At 71.3% G+C, this 23,829-nt stretch overlaps 1 protein-coding gene across 6 annotated transcripts in view; it reads right to left on the reverse strand.

The window, feature by feature from the left end:
* DGKK (diacylglycerol kinase kappa) overlaps nucleotides 1–23,829 on the reverse strand; it is an 86,798-nt gene that overhangs the window by 15,196 nt on the left and 47,773 nt on the right. For 5 of the 6 annotated variants that reach the window (XM_075896544.1, XM_075896545.1, XM_075941282.1 and 2 more), the window contains 15 exons: nucleotides 23,449–23,557; nucleotides 22,502–22,641; nucleotides 20,696–20,777; nucleotides 19,709–19,800; nucleotides 19,169–19,268; nucleotides 17,511–17,712; nucleotides 14,934–15,020; nucleotides 14,080–14,179; nucleotides 11,067–11,174; nucleotides 9,505–9,601; nucleotides 7,479–7,586; nucleotides 6,394–6,507; nucleotides 5,026–5,160; nucleotides 4,419–4,585; nucleotides 959–1,076 (listed from right to left, as the gene is read on the reverse strand). In XM_075896544.1, the coding sequence (XP_075752659.1) occupies nucleotides 959–1,076; nucleotides 4,419–4,585; nucleotides 5,026–5,160; nucleotides 6,394–6,507; nucleotides 7,479–7,586; nucleotides 9,505–9,601; nucleotides 11,067–11,174; nucleotides 14,080–14,179; nucleotides 14,934–15,020; nucleotides 17,511–17,712; nucleotides 19,169–19,268; nucleotides 19,709–19,800; nucleotides 20,696–20,777; nucleotides 22,502–22,641; nucleotides 23,449–23,557 (1,759 nt within the window). The remainder of the gene's footprint in view (nucleotides 1–958; nucleotides 1,077–4,418; nucleotides 4,586–5,025; nucleotides 5,161–6,393; nucleotides 6,508–7,478; nucleotides 7,587–9,504; nucleotides 9,602–11,066; nucleotides 11,175–14,079; nucleotides 14,180–14,933; nucleotides 15,021–17,510; nucleotides 17,713–19,168; nucleotides 19,269–19,708; nucleotides 19,801–20,695; nucleotides 20,778–22,501; nucleotides 22,642–23,448; nucleotides 23,558–23,829) is intronic. The other variant, XM_075896543.1, reaches the window with a different exon arrangement.

Raw genomic sequence — 23,829 nt, forward strand, 5'->3', positions numbered from 1 at the left:
CTCCTGTCCCCTCGCCCCAGGCCCGCTGCCCATCCCCCACCCTCCTGCCCCCTCACCTCGGGCCCACTGCCCATCCCCCACCCTCCTGCCCCCTCACCTCGGGCCCGCTGCCCATCCCCCACCCTCCTGCCCCCTCACCTCGGGCCCGCTGCCCATCCCCCACCCTCCTGCCCCCTCACCTCGGGCCCGCTGCCCATCCCCCACCCTCCTGCCCCCTCACCTCGGGCCCGCTGCCCATCCCCCACCCTCCTGCCCCCTCACCTCGGGCCCACTGCCCATCCCCCACCCTCCTGCCCCCTCACCTCGGGCCCGCTGCCCATCCCCCACCCTCCTGCCCCCTCACCTCGGGCCCACTGCCCATCCCCCACCCTCCTGCCCCCTCACCTTGGGCCCGCTGCCCATCCCCCACCCTCCTGCCCCATCACCTCGGGCCCGCTGCCCATCCCCCACCCTCCTGCCCCCTCACCTCGGGCCCGCTGCACATCCCCCACCCTCCTGCCCCCTCACCTCGGGCCCACTGCCCATCCCCCACCCTCCTGCCCCCTCACCTCGGGCCCACTGCCCAACCCCCACCCTCCTGCCCCCTCGCCCCGGGCCCACTGCCCATCCCCCACCCTCCTGCCCCCTCACCTCGGGCCCACTGCCCAACCCCCACCCTCCTGCCCCCTCACCTCGGGCCCACTGCCCAACCCCCACCCTCCTGCCCCCTCACCTCGGGCCCGCTGCCCAACCCCCACCCTCCTGCCCCCTCACCTCGGGCCCACTGCCCATCTCCCACCCTCCTGCCCCCTCGCCCCGGGCCCGCTGCCCATCCCCCACCCTCCTGCCCCCTCACCTCGGGCCCGCTGCCCATCCCCCACCCTCCTGCCCCCTCACCTCGGGCCCACTGCCCATCCCCCACCTTCCTGCCCCCTCACCTCGGGCCCGCTGCCCATCCCCCACCCTCCTGCCCCCTCACCTCGGGCCCGCTGTTGCCTTTGCTGGGCAGGGCCTCGCTCAGGGCCAGGGAACAAGCATTCACAGCATGGGCCAGCTCCTGCTCCATGGCTTTGTGGCTCTTGGCTGCCTCCCGGATCCTGCAGGGAAGCAGAGGAAGGAGCTGAAGGGCGTTCACAGCCCCCCCCCCCCCAGGACCTGGGAGGTAGCCCAGGCTCCATGTGCAGGGAGGGAACCTCCCTCCCATTGGTGCGTCCCTGCGCAGACACCTGCGGAGCAGCCCTAGAGACTCAGCACCCTGAGCCCATGGTCTGATGGGTCCCACCTCTCCTGGGGGTGGGGTACTGGATCCAGGTGGGAGAGCAGGGCCCCCAGATTGGGGCACCTCTCAGCCATTGCACAGCTACCAGCCCGAGAGCTGGGAAGAAGAGCCCTTCTGCACAGCCCATCAGCACCAATCCATCTCCCCCAGGGGGCGCCTCTGAGCAGGGGGCGCTGCTGAGCCGCACGGCTCCTTCTCCACCCCCAGGGGGCGCTGCTGAGCCACACGGCTCCTTCTCCACCCCCAGGGGGCGCTGCTGAGCCGCATGGCTCCTTCTCCACCCCCAGGGGGCGCTGCTGAGCCGCACGGCTCCTTCCCCACCCCCAGGGGGCACTGCTGAGCCACACGGCTCCTTCCCCACCCCCAGGGGGCGCTGCTGAGCCGCACGGCTCCTTCTCCACCCCCAGGGGGCGCTCCTGAGCCGCACGGCTCCTTCTCCACCCCCAGGGGGCGCTGCTGAGCCGCACGGCTCCTTCTCCACCCCCAGGGGGCGCTGCTGAGCCACACTGCTCCTTCCCCACCCCCAGGGGGCGCTGCTGAACCGCACCGCTCTGTCCCCACCCCCAGGGGGCGCCACTGAGCCACACTGCTCCTTCCCCACCCCCAGGGGGCGCCACTGAGCCACACTGCTCCTTCCCCACCCCCAGGGGGCGCTGCTGAACCGCACCGCTCTGTCCCCACCCCCAGGGGGCGCCACTGAGCCACACTGCTCCTTCCCCACCCCCAGGGGGCACCACTGAGCCACACTGCTCCTTCCCCACCCCCAGGGGGCGCTGCTGAGCCGCACGGCTCCTTCCCCACCCCCAGGGGGCGCTGCTGAGCCGCACCGCTCCTTCCCCACCCCCAGGGGGCGCTGCTGAGCCGCACCGCTCTGTCCCCACCCCCAGGGGGCGCCGCTGAGCCGCACCGCTCCTTCCCCACCCCCAGGGGGCGTTGCTGAGCCGCACCGCTCCTTCCCCACCCCCAGGGGGCGCTGCTGAGCCGCACGGCTCCTTCCCCACCCCCAGGGGGCGCTGCTGAGCCACACTGCTCCTTCCCCACCCCCAGGGGGCGCCGCTGAGCCGCACCGCTCCTTCCCCACCCCCAGGGGGCGCTGCTGAGCCGCACCGCTCCTTCCCCACCCCCAGGGGGCGCTGCTGAGCCGCACGGCTCCTTCTCCACCCCCAGGGGGCGCCGCTGAGCCGCACCGCTCCTTCCCCACCCCCAGGGGGCGCTGCTGAGCCGCACCGCTCCTTCCCCACCCCCAGGGGGCACCACTGAGCCGCACTGCTCCTTCCCCACCCCCAGGGGGCGCCACTGAGCCGCACCGCTCTGTCCCCACCCCCAGGGGGCGCCGCTGAGCCACACTGCTCCTTCCCCACCCCCAGGGGGCGCCACTGAGCCGCACTGCTCCTTCCCCACCCCCAGGGGGCGCCACTGAGCCGCACTGCTCCTTCCCCACCCTCATGGGGCGCCACTGAGCCGCACTGCTCCTTCTCCACCCCCAGGGGGCGCTGCTGAGCCGCACTGCTCCTTCCCCACCCCCAGGGGGCGCCACTGAGCCGCACTGCTCCTTCCCCACCCCCAGGGGGCGCCACTGAGCCGCACTGCTCCTTCCCCACCCTCATGGGGCGCCACTGAGCCGCACGGCTCCTTCTCCACCCCCAGGGGGCGCTGCTGAGCCGCACGGCTCCTTCTCCACCCCCAGGGGGCGCTGCTGAGCCGCACGGCTCCTTCTCCACCCCCAGGGGGCGCTGCTGAGCCACACTGCTCCTTCCCCACCCCCAGGGGGCGCTGCTGAACCGCACCGCTCTGTCCCCACCCCCAGGGGGCGCCACTGAGCCACACTGCTCCTTCCCCACCCCCAGGGGGCGCCACTGAGCCACACTGCTCCTTCCCCACCCCCAGGGGGCGCTGCTGAACCGCACCGCTCTGTCCCCACCCCCAGGGGGCGCCACTGAGCCACACTGCTCCTTCCCCACCCCCAGGGGGCGCCACTGAGCCACACTGCTCCTTCCCCACCCCCAGGGGGCGCTGCTGAGCCGCACGGCTCCTTCCCCACCCCCAGGGGGCGCTGCTGAGCCGCACCGCTCCTTCCCCACCCCCAGGGGGCGCTGCTGAGCCGCACCGCTCTGTCCCCACCCCCAGGGGGCGCCGCTGAGCCGCACCGCTCCTTCCCCACCCCCAGGGGGCGTTGCTGAGCCGCACCGCTCCTTCCCCACCCCCAGGGGGCGCTGCTGAGCCGCACGGCTCCTTCCCCACCCCCAGGGGGCGCTGCTGAGCCACACTGCTCCTTCCCCACCCCCAGGGGGCGCCGCTGAGCCGCACCGCTCCTTCCCCACCCCCAGGGGGCGTTGCTGAGCCGCACCGCTCCTTCCCCACCCCCAGGGGGCGCTGCTGAGCCGCACGGCTCCTTCCCCACCCCCAGGGGGCGCTGCTGAGCCACACTGCTCCTTCCCCACCCCCAGGGGGCGCCGCTGAGCCGCACCGCTCCTTCCCCACCCCCAGGGGGCGCTGCTGAGCCGCACCGCTCCTTCCCCACCCCCAGGGGGCGCTGCTGAGCCGCACGGCTCCTTCTCCACCCCCAGGGGGCGCCGCTGAGCCGCACCGCTCCTTCCCCACCCCCAGGGGGCGCTGCTGAGCCGCACCGCTCCTTCCCCACCCCCAGGGGGCACCACTGAGCCGCACTGCTCCTTCCCCACCCCCAGGGGGCGCCACTGAGCCGCACCGCTCTGTCCCCACCCCCAGGGGGCGCCGCTGAGCCACACTGCTCCTTCCCCACCCCCAGGGGGCGCCGCTGAGCCGCACTGCTCCTTCCCCACCCCCAGGGGGCGCCACTGAGCCGCACTGCTCCTTCCCCACCCCCAGGGGGCGCCACTGAGCCGCACTGCTCCTTCCCCACCCTCATGGGGCGCCACTGAGCCGCACTGCTCCTTCTCCACCCCCAGGGGGCGCCACTGAGCCGCACTGCTCCTTCCCCACCCCCAGGGGGCGCCACTGAGCCGCACTGCTCCTTCCCCACCCCCAGGGGGCGCCACTGAGCCGCACTGCTCCTTCCCCACCCCAGGGGGCGCCACTGAGCCGCACTGCTCCTTCCCCACCCCAGGGGGCGCCACTGGGCAGCGCAAGGAGTTTCCTCCTACCCCCGCCAGCTGCCCCCCACACCCGCCCCACAGCTCACCTGGCGATGAGGGTGTCTGCAGCCTGAGCCAGCTGCTGCATCTGGGCGTACTCCTCGTCGGTCAGGTACTCCATGGACTGCTGGGAGTTCAGGCGAGGCCGCGCCGGGGCTCTATAGCCCTCGCCCTTCTGCTTGTCCTCCCACGACTTCAGCGTGCTCTCAAAGGCCTGCAGAGACAAGGCAGCCCTGCTACTAACAGCACTGGCAGCAGGGCAGGGGCTCAGCCCCCGACGCTCCTGGCACACTGGGCGCCCCGGGCTCCGAGCTCAATGCCACGGTGCTAGGAGAGGGCTGGGCACCTGCCATGCAATCTGCAGACACTGGCACGCACCGGGCACTGCGCCCAGCACTGAAATGCAGCCAGCTCTGGGGTGGAACGGGGCAGATGTTATCGGCGACTCTAGCTACCCGCACCGGAATCTCTTCAGTCTCTTTGGGAGAGGGGCTGCGGGATCTCTCACCCGCCCAGCCAGCCTCGGCTCGAGGGCCCGCGCTCGCCCGGAGGACAGGGCTCGCCTGAGGCCCTCCTGTTCCGCGGCTGAGAGCTGGGGCGCCCTAGCAACAACTCTCCTTGCCCCCTGCAGCCCAGGCAGCCGGCGGCGCTCACCCTGTCTCGCGTCAGCATCTGGGCTCGGTTCTTGTGTTGGATTTTGATGATGCCGGGAGGCTGGATCCAGGCTTCTCCGTCCACCTGCACTGGGACGCCCTCGTCTCCCCGGATTGTGATCGTCACCATCCGACACTGCCCGGCAAGCACAGGAGAGGCTGGCACCAGGCAGCCAGGGGCACGCGCGGCCCAGTCACGGGCCCCCAAGGCCCCAGGTACAGGGGCTCGGCCTCAGCCTGGTGCCAGGGAAGTGCTGGCTGAGATGCCACGGCAAGCGGGCAGAGCCACGTCCTCCGCCAGCTGCGCCCGCCCCCCCGGCAGAGCCACGTCCCCCGCCAGCTGCGCCCGCCCCCCCAGCAGAGCCACGTCCCCCGCCAGCTGCGCCCGCCCCCCCAGCAGAGCCACGTCCCCCGCCAGCTGCGCCCGCCCCCCCAAGCAGAGCCACGTCCCCCGCCAGCTGCGCCCGCCCCCCCCGGCAGAGCCACGTCCCCCGCCAGCTGCACCCGCCCCCCCGGCAGAGCCACGTCCTCCGCCAGCTGCACCCGCCCCCCCGGCAGAGCCACGTCCCCCGCCAGCTGCGCCCGCCCCCCCCAGCAGAGCCACGTCCCCCGCCAGCTGCGCCCGCCCCCCCGGCAGAGCCACGTCCCCCGCCAGCTGCGCCCGCCCCCCCCGGCAGAGCCACGTCCCCCGCCAGCTGCGCCCGCCCCGCCGGCAGAGCCACGTCCCCCGCCAGCTGCGCCCGCCCCCCCGGCAGAGCCACGTCCCCCGCCAGCTGCGCCCGCCCCGCCGGCAGAGCCACGTCCCCCGCCAGCTGCGCCCGCCCCCCCGGCAGAGCCACGTCCCCCGCCAGCTGCGCCCGCCCCCCCGGCAGAGCCACGTCCCCCGCCAGCTGCGCCCGCCCCCCCGGCAGAGCCACGTCCCCCGCCAGCTGCGCCCGCCCCCCCGGCAGAGCCACGTCCCCCGCCAGCTGCGCCCGCCCCCCCCGCAGAGCCACGTCCCCCGCCAGCTGCGCCCGCCCCCCCGGCAGAGCCACGTCCCCCGCCAGCTGCACACAGAGGGGCCTAGGCTTTCAGTGTCCCCCCCCCGCACACACAGGGGCCTAGGCTTTCAGTGTCCCCCCCCCGCACACACAGGGGCGTAGGCCCCCAAAACCCGGTGAGGCCTGGCTTAGGGCCCCACAAATGAGTGGCCCCCACATGGAGCCCCCTGCCCACCCACCAGCCCCACTGACGACCCCTGGTCCCACCCCCACAGGCCAGGGGCCTGTCTCCCACCCCTGCCCTCCTGCAGCCTCTCCTGCCCAGAGCTGCTCCCCCACCCCCGCAGGCCCCGGAGGGGGGTGCAGACGGGCGGCAGGGGCTGCCCCACCTGGGCGATGCGGTGATGCTGCAGGTTGATGACCCGCGACATGGCCATCTGGATACTGCCGAACACGGCCACCACCTCCAGCTTCTTGTCGTCGAAGGAGGGCGCCCCGAAGTTCTGTGGGAGCAGCACAGCCTGTGTGAGCCACGCCCCAGGAACTGTCTGTCTGTCCCGCCGCGGGCGTGCCCCCCCCCGCCCAGGGCCCCGGGAACTGTCTGTCTGTCCCGCCGCGGGTGTGCCCCCCACCCAGGGCCGCCGGGCTCTGTCTGTCTGTCTGTCCCGCCGTGGACGTGTGCCCCCCGCCCAGGGCCCCGGGCTCTGTCTGTCTGTCTGTCCCGCCGCGGGCGTGCGCCCCCCCCGCCCAGGGCCGCCCGGCTCTGTCTGTCTGTCTGTCCCGCCGTGGGCGTGCACCCCCCACCCAGGGCCGCCAGGCTCTGTCTGTCTGTCTGTCCCACCATGAGCGTGTGCCCCCCACCCAGGGCCACCGGGCTCTGTCTGTCTGTCCCGCCGTGGGCGTGCGCCCCCCCCGCCCAGGGCCGCCCGGCTCTGTCTGTCTGTCTGTCCCGCCGTGGGCGTGTACCCCCCACCCAGGGCCGCCAGGCTCTGTCTGTCTGTCCCACCATGAGCGTGTGCCCCCCACCCAGGGCCACCGGGCTCTGTCTGTCTGTCCCGCCGTGGGCGTGTGCCCCTGCGCAGGGCCACTAGGCTCTGTCTGTGCGTCTGTCTGCCGGGGGGGGGGGTAGTCTCTGCGTCTGTCTGTCCATTTCTCTATGTCTGAAATGGAATGGAACCTCATCCTAGCCAGACAGACACCCCCGAACGGACAGACACACGCAGTGTATGGACAGACAGGACAGACTCAGAGACCTACAGATGGGCTGCAAACCGGCTGGCCCAGCCCCCTGCTCTAGCTGCTAGGCAGCACTGCCTCCCGTGAGCCTCCCCGCCCAGCGTCTCCTCACAGCCAGGGGGGACCTGGGCCAACCCAGGGACGGGAGGCTGGAGCCTGGGGCAGAGCCGACCGGCAGTTCCTGGCAGAGGCTGCCGGGCCCCTTCCACCTTCCCGCCCAGCCAGCCCCGGCGCTCACACTGCCCTCCTTCGTGCCGCCCCAGAAGTTGATGCCGCCGGCGTAGCTGGGGATGTTGAGCACAGCGATGCCCTGCAGGCTGGGCAGAGAGATGGTCACCCCGTCGCACTGCAAGACAGACGGGAGGACCGGGACCTTCGGTGTGTGCCTGGCGCCGCCGGCCCTCCCGCCCCGCCGGCCCCTCCCCGTGGCCTCCCGCCCCGCCGGCCCCTCCCCGTGGCCTCCCGCCCCGCCGGCCCCTCCCCGTGGCCTCCCGCCTCTCCGGCCCCTCCCCGTGGCCTCCCGCCCCGCCGGCCCCTCCCCGTGGCCTCCCGCCCCGCCGGCCCCTCCCCGTGGCCTCCCGCCCCGCCGGTCCCTCCCCGTGGCCTCCCGCCCCGCCGGCCCCTCCCCGTGGCCTCCCGCCCCGCCGGCCCCTCCCCGTGGCCTCCCGCCCCGCCGGCCCCTCCCCGTGGCCTCCCGCCCCGCCGGCCCCTCCCCGTGGCCTCCCGCCCCGCCGGCCCCTCCCCGTGGCCTCCCGCCTCTCCGGCCCCTCCCCGTGGCCTCCCGCCCCGCCGGCCCCTCCCCGTGGCCTCCCGCCCCGCCGGCCCCTCCCCGTGGCCTCCCGCCCCGCCAGCCCCTCCCCGTGGCCTCCCGCCCCGCCGGCCCCTCCCCGTGGCCTCCCGCCTCTCCGGCCCCTCCCCGTGGCCTCCCGCCCCGCCGGCCCCTCCCCGTGGCCTCCCGCCCCGCCGGCCCCTCCCCGTGGCCTCCCGCCTCTCCGGCCCCTCCCCGTGGCCTCCCGCCCCGCCGGCCCCTCCCCGTGGCCTCCCGCCCCGCCGGCCCCTCCCCGTGGCCTCCCGCCCCGCCGGCCCCTCCCCGTCGGCCCCTCCCCGTGGCCTCCCGCCCCACTGGCCCCTCCCCGTGGCCTCCCGCCCCGCCGGCCCCTCCCCGCCAGCCCCTCCCCGTGGCCTCCCGCCCCACCGGCCCCTCCCCGGCAGCCCCTCCCCGTGGCCTCCCGCCCCACCGGCCCCTCCCCGCCGGCCCCTCCCCGTGGCCTCCCGCCCCACCGGCCCCTCCCCGTGGCCTCCCGCCCCGCCGGCCCCTCCCCGTGGCCTCCCGCCCCGCCGGCCCCTCCCCGTGGCCTCCCGCCTCTCCGGCCCCTCCCCGTGGCCTCCCGCCCCGCCGGCCCCTCCCCGTGGACTCCCGCCACGCCGGCCCCTCCCCGTGGCCTCCCACCTCTCCGGCCCCTCCCCGTGGCCTCCCGCCCCGCCGGCCCCTCCCCGTCGGCCTCCCGCCCCGCTGGCCCCTCCCCGCTGGCCCCGCCCCGTGGCCTCCCGCCCCGCCGGCCCCTCCCCGTGGCCTCCCGCCCCGCCGGCCCCTCCCCGTGGCCTCCCGCCTCTCCGGCCCCTCCCCGTGGCCTCCCGCCCCGCCGGCCCCTCCCCGTGGACTCCCGCCCCGCCGGCCCCTCCCCGTGGCCTCCCACCTCTCCGGCCCCTCCCCGTGGCCTCCCGCCCCGCCGGCCCCTCCCCGTGGCCTCCCGCCCCACCGGCCCCTCCCCGTGGCCTCCCGCCCCGCCGGCCCCTCCCCGTCGGCCCCTCCCCGTGGCCTCCCGCCCCCTCCCCGCCAGCCCCTCCCCGTGGCCTCCCGCCCCGCTGGCTGTCCCATGCTGCCGGCCCTCCCGCCCCCTCAACTATCCCACTCTGCCGGCTGCCCCAGCCACCCAAGAGGAAGCAGGAGCCTCTGCACCCCCTCCTGCGCCTGCTCCCGCCGCCCCCCAGCAGCTGCCCGGCACTGCCCGCTGGTGCTGCGCTGGCGAGCGGGGCAGCCCGTCTCCCGCCCGGCTCTCCCGGACGCCTGCCCGGCAGCCAGTGGCTGGCTCGGCGTGGGCCCCGGCATATGGCCACGGTTCCTGGGGTGGGAGCAAGCAGCAAGCAGGGCCCGGGACCAGCCCGGAGGCCTGAGAACGGAGCGTGGTCTGGCCTGGCAGCCTCCCAGCGATCGCAGCGGGCCCGAGCTGGGCAGGTCCCGCCCTGGCGCCTCCTCCACTCGCCTCCAGCTGGACTCGCTGCTCCAGGTTCTTGTAGGTCCGCTGCAGGAGCTCCTTGGTCCCCAGCACGCCGTACCACATCATGTTCTTGGTGCGACTGCTGCAGCCGGGCCAGGGGAGAGAGGCCAGCCCTGAGCCAGGCCGCTAACCGGCCGGGTCCCCGGGCCCCACACCTAGGATCTGCACGAGCACAGGCCTGCAGACAGCTCCAAGCCCAGGGCCCACCCGCGCTCCAGCCCCGGCTCCTCACGGCCGTGCAATGACCAGGGCTTCTCAATATGCAAATTAGACAAGTCACCGGTGCCAGACGTCACCGGGTCGGGCCGACAGCCGAGTCCCACGGCCTGCTCACTAGCGGCCAGTATGGAGCAACCTGCCCAGGGACCTGCTGCCTTCCCCCATCCCCACCCCAGGCGATAGCTGGGGGGCCCTGAACAGGAAGGGTTTGTCGCCCTGCGTGTAAAATCCCGCCCAAGGGGATCGCTATCTCCAAAGCGCCGAGGAGCCCTGTGGCACCCTCAGACTAACAGACGTACTGGAGCTAGGCTCTCGTGGGCAGCGATGGCGAAGCCTGGTATTTATGCCTCCACACTATCCAGTGGCAGTGAGTTCCACAGGTTCATCGTGTCTTACGCAAAAGTATTTCCTTTGCTTGGGTTTTAATGTGCTGCCTTTCAGTGTCACTGAAGGTCTCCCTAAGCAGGAGAACAAGTGCAAGGGACGCCTCATTCTCAGCTCCCCTCAGCAGCTTGGCTCCTCACCAAACCAAATAGTGCCACTCTTCTGAGCCTCCTCCTCTTTCTCCAGGAGGCAGTGCGGCCTAGGGGCTCGGGTGCTAGACTGGGACTCCAAAAACCTGAGCTCTGTTCCTGCTACTAGCCTGTCAGGTGACCTTAGGTAAGGTGCTGTCCCACTGTGCCTCAGTTTCCCCATCTGCAGAATGGGGATGAAGAGGCTGTCTCCCGGGCAACGAGCGCTCCATATAACACGTGGGCATTCTGGCTGCTTGGCCAGCGCTTGATCCCTCTTGGAGACTGAGTAGCAGGCTTCACGTGCAGCGCAGGGGGTGTGGGAGCTGAGCGCCCCCCAGAGTTTACACCCTGGCTGGGAGGCTTGTAGCCCCTGGCTGCTGCAGGTCTCCCCTGGAGACCGAGGGCGGCTTTGCAGGTACCAGGGGGGTCAGCACATGCACCCAGGCTGGGAGCGGCGGGGGAGAAGGGCCTCAGAGTGAGGTCACCGAGGCTCTGTCTACACTGCAGACTCCTGCCCGTGGGCATGCGACGGGACCGACGGGCCTCGCCGGCACAGGCCCCTGGTGCGGACACGTCTGGGCTGGCGGTGGCCATGTGGGCGTGTCCCGGTGTCACGAGGCTGCGAGCGCAGCTTGGCGGGGGGAGATGTGTCCGCGCCAGTGGGGCTTGCACCTTACCTAAGGTCGATCTGGGTAAAGCCTCCTTGTGCAGGCCTGGCCAAAGAGCCCTGGGCAGGGTGTCTCTAGAGGGGACTCCTGGTGCGGTGGGAGACCAGTAACCAAGGGGGCTCGCTGGCCGGGGCTCTGAGCCTACCTGCACTTTTTGGGGTGCTCGTCCCGCTTGTTGTTGAACTCCAGAGAGATCTTGGCGTCCAGGCCGATGCCGAAGTAGTTGTTCATGACGCACCTTTCGGAGAACTGTCTGCAAGCAGCACAGGGGAGGTGGGACACAGGGGAGGTGGGACAGGGGAGGTGGGACGGGAGGCGGGACACAGGGGAGGCGGGACACAGGGGAGGTGGGACGGGAGGCGGGACGGGAGGCGGGACACAGGGGAGGCGGGACGGGAGGCGGGACACGGCCCGGGGCAGCAGAGGGGATCTCTCGGGCCCTTTGCCGAAATGTCCCTTGGAGCAGCCCCGACATTTGTCATGGGGGCTGCGGAACGCCAGCAACAACGGGATTGGCTGTCAGTGGTGTCACGGCCACGTGTGATTGGCCGTCAGTGGTGTCAGCGCCAGGTTCCAGTCCCGCTATGCCCGGGCTGCAGGCCTGTGCCGAAGGAGCACTCGTGCGCCCAGGCCCGGGCACTCTGCCCCTACCCCGGCACGGCTCAGGGCCACCAGCCGCCAGGGGCCGCTCGCAGAGAACGAGCCGATCGCCCGGCCCGCCCCGCTCTCGTTTGCCCCACGTCTGGCTGTATTCCCACGACTGCAGGGAACGGCCTCCAGACTCACGCCAGCACCAGCGAATCAGAGCCAGGCTCGTTACTGGGCCGTTTAACGAGGTAGCAGGCCAGGTGATGGAGCCGACTCCAGGTGCTGGCCTGGCTGGGACATCGCGCGCCCTGAAGATCCCCAGCACTGGGGGTTCTGCGAGGAGAGGGGCAGCCCTGAGCTGGTGGGACACTGCGCTCCCCAGGGACGGCAGGCAGCCAGCCCGAGCCAGACACCTTCCCACGTCCGGCCGTCCTCAGATCCAGAATCCGTTCCCGCAAGCCAGCGGCCCCGCCTCCCGAAGGGGAGCTGAGGGCGTAGCCCAGGTGCCCTTGCAGAGCCCAGCCGAAAGGCCTTGCACACCGGGCCCGCAGCGCACACGGCACACATGACACAAAGCTGCCACCTTGCACACCGGGCCCACACGCACACACGGCACACATGACACAAAGCTGCCACCTTGCACACCGGGCCCGCACGCACACACGGCACACATGACACAAAGCTGCCACCTTGCACACCGGGCCCACACGCACACACGGCACACATGACACAAAGCTGCCACCTTGCACACCGGGCCCGCACGCACACACGGCACACATGACACAAAGCTGCCACCTTGCACACCGGGCCCGCACGCACACACGGCACACATGACACAAAGCTGCCACCTTGCACACCGGGCCCGCACGCACACACGGCACACATGACACAAAGCTGCCACCTTGCACACCGGGCCCGCACGCACACACGGCACACATGACACAAAGCTGCCACCTTGCACACAGGGCCCGCACGCACACACGGCACACATGACACAAAGCTGCCACCTTGCACACCGGGCCCGCACGCACACACGGCACACATGACACAAAGCTGCCACCTTGCACACAGGGCCCGCACGCACACACGGCACACATGACACAAAGCTGCCACCTTGCACACCGGGCCCGCACGCACACACGGCACACATGACACAAAGCTGCCACCTTGCACACCGGGCCCGCACGCACACACGGCACACATGACACAAAGCTGCCACCTTGCACACCGGGCCCGCACGCACACGGCACACATGACACAAAGCTGCCACCTTGCACACCGGGCCCGCACGCACACACGGCACACATGACACAAAGCTGCCACCTTGCACACCGGGCCCGCACGCACACACGGCACACATGACACAAGGCTGATTGCACACCACGACCGCAGCGCACACGGCACACATGACACAAGGCTGATTGCACACCACGCCCACAGCGCACACTGCATACATGACACAAGGCTCATTGCACACCACGCCCACAGCACACACGGCACACATGACTCAAGGCTGCCACCTTGCACACTGCGCCCGCAGCGCACACACGGCACACATGACACAAGGCTGCCACCTTGCACACCGGGCCCGCACGCACACACGGGACACATGACACAAGGCTGCCATCTTGCACACTGCACCCGCAGTGCACACACGGCACACGACACAAGGCTGGCACCTTGGACACCGCGCCTGCAGCGCACACACGGCACACATGACACAAAGCTGCCACCTTGCACACTGCACCCGCAGCGCACACACGGCACACGACACAAGGCTGGCACCTTGGACACCGCGCCCACAGCACACACGGGACACATGACACAAGGCTGCCACCTTGGACACCGCGCCCACAGCGCACACGACACACATGACACAAGGCTGCCACCTTGCACACCGCACCCGCAGCACACACGGCACACATGACACAAGGCTGCCACCTTGCACACCGCACCCGCAGCACACACGGCACACATGACACAAGGCTGCCACCTTGCACACCGCACCCGCAGCACACACGACACACATGACACAAGGCTGCCACCTTGCACACCGTGCCCGCACGCACAAACAGCACACATGACACAAGGCTGCTTGCACACTGCGCCTGCATGCACACACTGAACACATGACACAAGGCTGCCACCTTGCACACCGCACCCCCAGCGCGCACGACACACATGACGCACTCCCGCAAGCAGCTGGCTGCCAGCCCGCCCGTTATGACGCACACACAGGTCACGGTGAGGAGACAGTGGACAAGCGGCAGTCAGCGGGACGGGGGAGACACCAGGGTGGTCCCGAACCAGAGGATTCGAGCAGCCCCTCCCACTCCAGGAGTGGAAAGTTCCATCTCCGCAACACCCCTCTTCATTCAGCCCTTCAGAGTCCAGGGAGCCGCCCGAGACTGTCCGGGAAAGGGGCCCTGGCTGGGGAATGGCTGCCGGTGACTGGACTGAGCTTAAGTTGGGTGCTGCGATAGGGAGTGTGTCCTAGTGGTTAGAGCCAGGACTCCTGGGTTCCGTTTCCACTTTCAGGGGGTGGCGTCGGGGCCACGGCGCCTACTCACATGGTGTTGGGGTCCTCGGCGAAGTGCGCGGCGCTGAAGCTGTCCGGTCTGTCCAGGAAGATGGAGGACGTGGTGGAGATCACCGTGCCCCGCCGGGAAGCTGGCCCAAGGGAGACGCTCTTCAGCCACCAGCGGTGCCCAGCAGCGAGCACCCTGGATCTGGCCCCAGCCCCAGCCCCCAGCACCGCTGCACCACGCATACACCCCCGCGGAGGGATCCGCTGCTTTCAAGGGGGCTTGCCCCACGGCCTGGATCTTCTCCAAATCCCTGGCCAACAGCCTGGCCGGCCTGGCCACTGATAATCTGCACCCAGTTCTCCCTTCTCGCCCAGCTTTGACCCTGGGGGGCGCAATCCCCCCTCCCCTTGCCCACCTGCAGGGGCCCAGGGCTGCATCAGGCACATACTGCTCTCCTGCCAGCAGGGGGCGCCGGGTGTTACTTAGCTCCGGAGTCGAGGTGGGGGTCCGCTTCCCGGCTCCGGCCAGCCCCGCACAGGGATGGTCAATTTCCCTGGGAGGGCCAGGATCCCCCTGGGGCCAGGCCTCACTGCTCGGAGCCCCCAGTGAGTGTGCAGGGCGCGTGCGATTGCACGGCATGCTCACGTCGCACGCGGCCCTGGTGTTCCCGTGGCTGGAGGCCACCCAGCTGGGCTGCGCTCTGGGCCTGGCAGTCACATGGCTCTGGAGCCGTGCGGGCAGCAAAGGGAGCCCAAGCCCGATACCCCGGCCAGCTGCGCCCTGGGGCGCGGGAACGGTGCCTCTCTCCTCTGGGTCTGTGCCACCCCCAGCCTGCCTGGGCGCCAGCGTCTCCAGCCCCTGAACAGCGAGTGACCCCCGCGGGGGCAGGGCCTCACCGAGGGGTTCGGGCGCTTTGCCGAGCTCTTCCAAGCTGTCCTTCTTGCTCCGATAGGCCTGAGTCTGCTTGTTCTGCTCGTCCACGGCTGCGGGGGAAGGCAGGCATGGGGCAAGGGCCAGGGAGGCTCCCCGCGGCTCGGCTGTGTCGGGGCACCCGGGCTGCATTTGCACCCCTGGGTCAGCGGTTGGAGACCCGTGCTCTAGCACGCAGGCCCGGCTCAAAGCAGCCCTGCCCCGGGGTGCCCAGTCTAGGACCACGGGCACGCGACTGCCCTGCCCCTCCCCGCGGGACTCAGCGCCCCCTGGTGGCTGCCCCAGCACACTGCCCGGCCTGAGAACTGGGCTCCCCTTCGGGTGCAGGACAATGCTCGGGCCCCAGTGTGTCCCCGGGCAGGGCCTAGCTGGCTCTCACCCCCGTGTGGAAGTTTGCCATGCAATGGAGGGGTTCGAGGAAGGCAACCCCCAGCCCTGCTGCTGCGGGGGGAGGGGCGTTCCCAGGCTGTGGGGGGCAGGGTGTTCCAGGATCCCAGAGCCCTTCCCCCACCACGCATGGGGGGCAGGGCTAAGGGGTCCCCAGGAGGCTGTGGAGAAGGGGGTGAGGCTGGCTCCCACCCCCCGACGGTGCACACACAGTCCTGGGGCAGGGCGGCAGAGCTCCCGGAGCAGCAGGGCTGGAGCAGGGGTGACCTCCTGGCTCATCAGCTTTGCTCCCTGCTTAGGGCATGCTCTGCCCTGCAGCCTGACGCCGAGCCAGACGGTGCCAGGGGCCCCGGTGCCGCTGGGCGTGGTGCTGCCGCCGGGGGCTCTGGAATTCGGCCGCAGGCCTCCCAGCTCCACGTGAGGCCACGTGCACAGGGAAAAGCCTCGGCCCCCAGGCCCCAGCTTGACACGGACGGGAGCCTGCAGCCCCGTCGCCCACGACCGAGGCCAGCACAGGGGTGTGTGGACGCACGGGGGTGGGGGGGGGGCGTGTTAGGCTGGAGCCAGGCTCAGGGTGCAGCACAGGGGTGTGTGGACGCACGGGGGTGGGGGGGGGGGGCGTGTTAGGCTGGAGCCAGGCTCAGGGTGCAGCACAGGGGTGTGTGGACACACGGGGGTGGGGGGGGGCGTGTTAGGCTGGAGCCAGGCTCAGGGTGCAGCACAGGGGTGTGTGGACACACGGGGGTGGGGGGGGGCATGTTAGGCTGGAGCCAGGCTCTGGGTGCAGCACAGGGGTGTGTGGACACACGGGGGTGGGGGGGGCGTGTTAGGCTGGAGCCAGGCTCAGGGTGCAGCACAGGGGTGTGTGGACACACGGGGGTGGGGGGCGTGTTAGGCTGGAGCCAGGCTCAGGGTGCAGCACAGGGGTGTGTGGACGCACGGGGGTGGGGGGGGCGTGTTAGGCTGGAGCCAGGCTCAGGGTGCAGCACAGGGGTGTGTGGACGCACGGGGGTGGGGGGCGTGTTAGGCTGGAGCCAGGCTCAGGGTGCAGCACAGGGGTGTGTGGACGCACGGGGGTGGGGGGGGGCGTGTTAGGCTGGAGCCAGGCTCAGGGTGCAGCACAGGGGTGTGTGGACACACGGGGGTGGGGGGGGCGTGTTAGGCTGGAGCCAGGCTCAGGGTGCAGCCCAGGGGTGTGTGGACACACGGGGAGGCGGAGGGGGGGCTAAGGGCTAATCGGGGACTGTGCTAATTAGCGAGGCCCAGGGGCCGTGGCTCTCCCGGTGCCCAGCACTCGCCTGAGGGATGCGTCTGGAACCTGCCAACCAGCCGAGAACGTGGCTGCTGACACGGGGACACGGGGACAGGCCACTGGGCCATGTGACCTGCTCCACTTGGGAGGCGCCAGGGACGGATAGAAAACGCCAGGAGGCAAACTCCATCGTGCCTGCAACTCTGCTACCGATCCCAGCTGCAGGCTTGCGAGGGACAGCGCCGGGAGTCGCTGGCCCATCCTGACAGGGACACTCAAGCCAGCAGTTCTAAGATCTCTGCTAGAGCCTGCACCGAGACTGGGAGACTGGTGCATGTGACGGATTCTCCGCAACAGCCTCACTCGCCCCCTTTCCTTTCTCTTGTTAATGAGCCTTTCGGCGGTAGATTCTACAGGACTGGCCCGGCGAGCTCTCGCGGGTGAGATCCAGAGTGTGAACTGACCGGGGATCTGGGCTGGTTCTTTGGGACCGGGAGGACCCGTTGGGGGAGGTGAGCTGGGTTCTAGAACCCTCCTGTGTTAGGCCCGGGGCTGACTGTGGCGTAGGGAGACCTGGGGTGTCCGAGGGGTTTGCTCGTGAGGTTCCTGCCGGCCGGATTGGAGCTGGAGCGCTCGGCGCGACGGGTGTGTGGCCTGTTTGGGAAGGGTCCCCTTCACATGCCAGGCCTGGCCTCTTCTGTGCAGGCTGGGGGCCCTGCTCTCCTTCAGCTCCTGCCCGCCCCGGCAGCCCCCAAGGCAGCAGGAATGCCCGTGTGTGCCGGGCCGGGTCTGGGCACCGCTGAGGGCGAATTGCTCAAAACCAGGCTCCGTACAGCCCCTGGCTGGAGGCGGCCGAGGCGGCCTGGGTCTGGCTCCCCCGACCCTACCGCCCCCGCGCTCCCACCTTTCTCTGCCTGCTCGATGATCTGCCGCAGCGCCTTCTTCAGGCTGTTGGCTCTCAGCATGAGCTGCTCCTTGGATTTGAAGATCCGGGGCACAGGGCTGAGGTGGAAGCTGCTCTCCTTGCCCTCGGGGCCGAGCACGGCCTGCGACTCCTCGTTCAGCTCCCGCACCAGCGAGTCCAGCTTCTCGTTCAGCATCGCGCACTGCAACGGGCGCGCGTCACGGCCGGGCGCTACTGGCACGGCTCCGCCCCCTTGGCCAGGCGCTACTGGCACGGCTCCGCCCCCTCCCTCCTCCCTGGCCGGGCGCTACTCGCACGGCTCCGCCCCCTTGGCCAGGCGCTACTGGCACGGCTCCGCCCCCTCCCTCCTCCCTGGCCGGGCGCTACTGGCACGGCTCCGCCCCCTCCCTCCTCCCTGGCCGGGCGCTACTGGCACGGCTCCGCCCCCTTGGCCAGGCACTACTGGCACGGCTCCGCCCCCTCCCTCCTCCCTGGCCGGGCGCTACTGGCACAGCTCCCCCCCCCTTGGCCGGGCACTACTGGCACAGCTCCCCCCCAGCTCCCCCCCTTGGCCGGGTGCTACTGGCACAGCTCCCCCCCCTTGGCCGGGCACTACTGGCACAGCTCCCCCCCAGCTCCCCCCCCCTTGGCCGGGCACTACTGGCACAGCTCCCCCCCAGCTCCCCCCCCCTTGGCCGGGTGCTACTGGCACAGCTCCGCCCCCTCTGCCCCTCCCTGGCCGGGTGCTACTGGCACAGCTCCGCCCCCTCTGCCCCTCCCCGGCCGGGCGCTACTGGCACAGCTCCGCCCCCTCTGCCCCTCCCCGGCCGGGTCCTACTGGCACAGCTCCGCCCCCTCTGCCCCTCCCTGGCCGGGTGCTACTGGCACAGCTCCGCCCCCTCTGCCCCCCCCCTTGGCCGGGCACTACTGGCACAGCTCCCCCCCAGCTCCCCCCCCCTTGGCCGGGTGCTACTGGCACAGCTCCGCCCCCTCTGCCCCTCCCTGGCCGGGTGCTACTGGCACAGCTCCGCCCCCTCTGCCCCTCCCCGGCCGGGCGCTACTGGCACAGCTCCGCCCCCTCTGCCCCTCCCCAGCCCAGCGCTACTGGCACAGCTCCGCCCCCTCTGCCCCTCCCCGGCTGGGTGCTACTGGCACAGCTCCGCCCCCTCTGCCCCTCCCTGGCCGGGTGCTACTGGCACAGCTCCGCCCCCTCTGCCCCTCCTCGGCCGGGTGCTACTGGCACAGCTCCGCCCCCTCTGCCCCTCCCCGGCCGGGCGCTACTGGCACAGCTCCGCCCCCTCTGCCCCTCCCTGGCCGGGTGCTACTGGCACAGCTCCGCCCCCTCTGCCCCTCCTCGGCCGGGTGCTACTGGCACAGCTCCGCCCCCTCTGCCCCTCCCCGGCCGGGTCCTACTGGCACAGCTCCGCCCCCTCTGCCCCTCCCCGGCCGGGTGCTACTGGCACAGCTCCGCCCCCTCTGCCCCTCCCCGGCCGGGCGCTACTGGCACAGCTCCGCCCCCTACTGGCAGGCAGGGGCCCAGCCACAGGGCACCCTCCCTGGCTGCAGAGGCCCGGGCCGGGCTGGCCTGCACTGCAAACCCAGGGTGCACGCCAGGGAGTGCAGCTGTCGGCAATGCGCTCCGCCTGCCCAGGACGTACCTTCCGGGCCATGGCGTCGGCCTCCTGCTTGTTCTCCGTGGCCCTCTCGTAGGCCTTGCCGACCTCGGTGACGAAGTCGTTCACCGTGCCGCACAGGAACCTGCCGGGGACAGCAGCATCCGTGGGCAGAGCCCTGTGACCCGCCCGCCGCCCGCGGTGCTGCTCCTCCGTTACCAGCAGAGGGCGCTCTCCGGCGCCTGAGGGAGGCGCCACCTGCAGCCTTGTGGGGGGAGAGCCCGGGGCCAGGAGCCTGGCACAGCCCCTTGCTGAGCGAATGCAGCTGAGCCGGGCTGGCCGCGATGCCCTGCTCCCCTCGGCCCAGCCTGCAGCCCGTGCACCTCCGTCCACGCTCCCTGCCCCTCACTCCCAGGGACCTGCCCCGTTCCAGAGCCGCACTGGCACTGCCCACAGAGCCCCCTTGGCCCCCCAGCTGTGCTCACAGCTCTGGGGCGGGGGCACCCGGGCGGTGCGTCAGACCCCTGCCGCTCCCGGCCTGCCCACTGCTCCGAGTGGGGCCCTCGCTGGCTGGCGCCCACTTACTTTGCCGAGGAAATGACGACCGAATGCTTGTCGGATTCCAGGATCTTGGCCAGGTGGAAGGCCACGGAGTCAGCGTAGTGCGAGATCTGGACCTGTGTGACACGAGGCGTTTCCTGAGATGCTGCGGCCGTGCTCCTGGGGCCCTCCTGTGCCAGCCACGCCAGAGCAAGCCCCTGAACTGGGGGGAGGTTGCCCACTGAACTGGGGGGAGGTTGCCCACAGTGCTTGGGGGGGGGGGGCAGGGCAGGCTCTATCCCCAGCTCATTGTGTGCCTCAGTTTCTCCATCCTGCTTCACTCTGATTGCCTGGGGACACCTGGAAGCTGCCACTCCATCGAAGACCAGCTCCTTTGCAATGGGGTGCTGGACCGCCAAAGGGGGCAGCTGCATGCTTGGTGGGGCTGAGCGGGGCCAGGCTGCAGGTCAGCCAGTGCACTGTCCACATGCCCTGGTGTGTGACTGCAAACCCTTGGGAATCCGCACCTAAGCTCAGCGCTGCACAGACGCCAGCACCAGCCTGTCTGAAGAGCTACAGAGCCCAGAAGGGGAGGGAAACTGAGGCACAGCACAGGGCCCATCACGCAGCCAGAGCCAGGAACAGAACTCAGGTCTGCAGACTGTCAGTGCAGTGCTCTACCTGCTAGGGCACACTGCCTCTTGGCCCAGAGAGAGCCTGACCACCCAGAAGCAGTGGCAGGCTCCTGGACATCCCACCAGGCCCTTTCAGCTTCCATGCCAGGCAGCCAGCACCCTGCCCACAAACTTGTGTTACCGGCTTCTCCAGTTCATCGGCCCCTCCCCGAGGCGGGAACCTGACGCTGGGGCAGCAGGCTGAGCACGGCTGAACTCGTTTCACCGGGCAGGACTCCTGGTCTCCCTGAAGCTTCCAGTGCTGCAGCCTCCCCCTCCCGGCCCCTGGGCTGGGTCTGAGCAGAGGAGCTGCGGCTCCAGGCCCAGCCCCGCGCCGGCCAGGCCACGAGCACTGCACCTGCACGCAGGAGTCCCCATTCTCCTCCTCTCTGGCGGGTGGGGACGAGGCCTTGGGCGCCTCGTAGGTCAGGACGCTCCACCTGGGGGCAAAGACGGGCGCTTGGTGCCAGGGCCAGCCTCTGCCAGCACCGGGTCAGGGATCGGTCGGGACGGGGACGGGGACAGGCACCAGGCCAGGGATCGGTCGGGACGGGGACAGGCACCAGGCCAGGGATCAGTCGGGACGGGGACGGGCACCAGGCCAGGGATCGGTCGGGACGGGGACGGGCACCAGGCCAGGGATCGGTCGGGACGGGGACGGGCACCAGGCCAGGGATCGGTCGGGACGGGGACGGGCACCAGGGCAGGGATCGGTCGGGACGGGGACGGGCACCAGGCCAGGGATCAGTCGGGACGGGGACGGGCACCAGGCCAGGGATCGGTCGGGACGGGGACAGGCACCAGGCCAGGGATCGGTCGGGACGGGGACGGGCACCAGGCCAGGGATCGGTCGGGACGGGGACGGGCACCAGGCCAGGGATCGGTCGGGACGGGGACGGGCACCAGGCCAGGGATCGGTCGGGACGGGGACAGGCACCAGGCCAGGGATCGGTCGGGACGGGGACGGGCACCAGGCCAGGGATCGGTCGGGACGGGGACGGGCACCAGGGCAGGGATCGGTCGGGACGGGGACGGGCACCAGGCCAGGGATCGGTCGGGACGGGGACGGGCACCAGGCCAGGGATCGGTCGGGTCGGGGACGGGCACCAGGCCAGGGATCGGTCGGGACGGGGAGAGGCACCGGGCCAGGGATCGGTCGGGACGGGGATGGGCACCAGGCCAGGGATCGGTCGGGACGGGGAGAGGCACCGGGCCAGGGATCGGTCGGGACGGGGATGGGCACCAGGCCAGGGATCGGTCGGGACGGGGACGGGCACCAGGCCAGGGATCGGTCGGGACGGGGACGGGCACCAGGCCAGGGATCGGTCGGGACGGGGACGGGCACCGGGCCAGGGATCGGTCGGGACGGGGAGAGGCACCGGGCCAGGGATCGGTCGGGACGGGGAGAGGCACCGGGCCAGGGATCAGTCGGGACGGGGATGGGCACCGGGCCAGGGATCGGTCAGGACGGGGAGAGGCACCGGGCCAGGGATCGGTCGGGACGGGGACGGGCACCAGGCCAGGGATCGGTCGGGACGGGGACGGGCACCGGGCCAGGGATCGGTTGGGACATGGGCCCTCCCCACAGGAGGCAGAGGGGGGTTGGGTAAAGCCAAGCATGGCAGTGGGCAGGGGAGGTGGCTCTTGTCTGGCCTGTCCCAGGCCGGGTGTCTGGGAGGGGGCAGATCGGCCCTTGGGACTGACAGCCCAGACAAACCAGGATCCAACGAGCCTGGAGTGAGGATCCCGAGAGACAAGGCTCGGGCAGGAATGAGAGGGCCCAGCCCAGCCCAGCCATGGCCCTACCCAGCCCAGCCCAGCCCAGCCATGGCCCTACCCAGCCCAGCCCTGCCCAGCCCAGCCCTGCCCAGCCCAGCCCTGCCCAGCCATGGCTCTACCCAGCCCAGCCCTACCCAGCCCAGCCCTGCCCAGCCCAGCCCTGCCCAGCCATGGCCCTACCCAGCCCAGCCCTACCCAGCCCAGCCCTGCCCAGCCCAGCCCTGCCCAGCCATGGCCCTACCCAGCCCAGCCCTGCCCAGCCATGGCCCTACCCAGCCCAGCCCTACCCAGCCATGGCCCTACCCAGCCCAGCCCAGCCCAGCCATGGCCCTACCCAGCCCAGCCCTGCCCAGCCGTGGCCCTGCCCAGCCGTGGCCCTGCTCACCTGTCCAGCATCTTGGTGCTTGCCCGCTCCAGCTTCTCCAGCACCTGCAGCAGCTGAGTGTCGTCGTCACAGAGACTGCCCCAGCCCAGCACCCGCGCCAGGTCGTTGCCCGTCCCCAGCGGCAGGACGCCCAGCTGGCACTGCCCGGCAGGCAAAGAAGGGTGAGCACCGAGAGCCTCGGGGGGGGGGGCACAGGCAGGAGCCCGGTGGTGCTGGGAAGCAGGTGCCTGGGGGGTGCTGGCCATGGGCACAGCTGGCCCACGCTGTAGGCTCCTGCCCAGACCCTGGCACCCACATGTCCAGCCCTGGGGACACATGGCGAGCCCTGACCCGCCCCATCGTGCCACTGTGCACCGGTCCTGGGAAAGCAGCTCCTGGCTGGCAGGGCTTAGCACACGCCCGCGGGCCATGGACACACCAAGCTTTCCACTGCTGCCAAGGCACAGGGGCTGTGGGGCAGTGGCAGCCCTCAGAAATACCGAGGGGGGACAGCCGACTGACAGACAGACAGTCAGACAAACAGACCAACAGACAGACTGACTGACAGACCGGCAGACAGACAGGCCAACTGACAGACCAACTAGCAGACCATCAGGCAGACAGACAGGCAGTCAGACCGTCGGGCAGACAGACAGGCAGACGGTCGGACCGTCAGGCAGACAGACAGACAGACAGTCGGACCGTCAGGCAGACAGACAGACAGACGGTCGGACCGTCAGGCAGACAGACAGACAGACGGTCGGACCGTCAGGCAGACAGACAGACAGGCGGTTGGACCATCAGGCAGACAGGCAGTCGGACCGTCAGGCAGACAGACAGACAGGCGGTTGGACCGTCAGGCAGACAGACAGTCGGACCGTCAGGCAGACAGACAGACAGGCAGTTGGACCGTCAGGCAGACAGACAGACAGACAGACAGTCGGACCGTCAGGCAGACTGCTCCTCACCTGCTTGTGCAGCCCCAGGGCATCGATTTCGGACAGGACCCAGCCCACGCTGCCGTCCCCCCCGCAGACCAGGATGCGGAAGGTGGAGAACTTCTGGAAGAGCCGCAGGCTGGCGGGCGCAGCGAGGAGTCAGGGACACCTGCCCAGCCGCCCCCCCGGAAGGCCCCTCCCTCCCCCCACCCCCCGCCGAGGGCAGTCCCTCTCCCAGATCCACCGCTGGCCTGGCTCAGCTGCAGGTGCGTCGCTGGGTCGCCGGCCTGCCTGGCCTCCTAGCTCAGAGCTGGGGCCACAGTGCAGCCCCTGACAGGGCAGGGGGGGCTGCTGGGCCCATCTCTGAGTCCCGCCCAGCTCCGGGGGCATCCGGGGGGCACCGGCTGGGCA

This window comes from Pelodiscus sinensis, chromosome 13 (genome assembly GCF_049634645.1).
Source record: "Pelodiscus sinensis isolate JC-2024 chromosome 13, ASM4963464v1, whole genome shotgun sequence".
Lineage (NCBI taxonomy): Eukaryota > Metazoa > Chordata > Testudines > Trionychidae > Pelodiscus > Pelodiscus sinensis.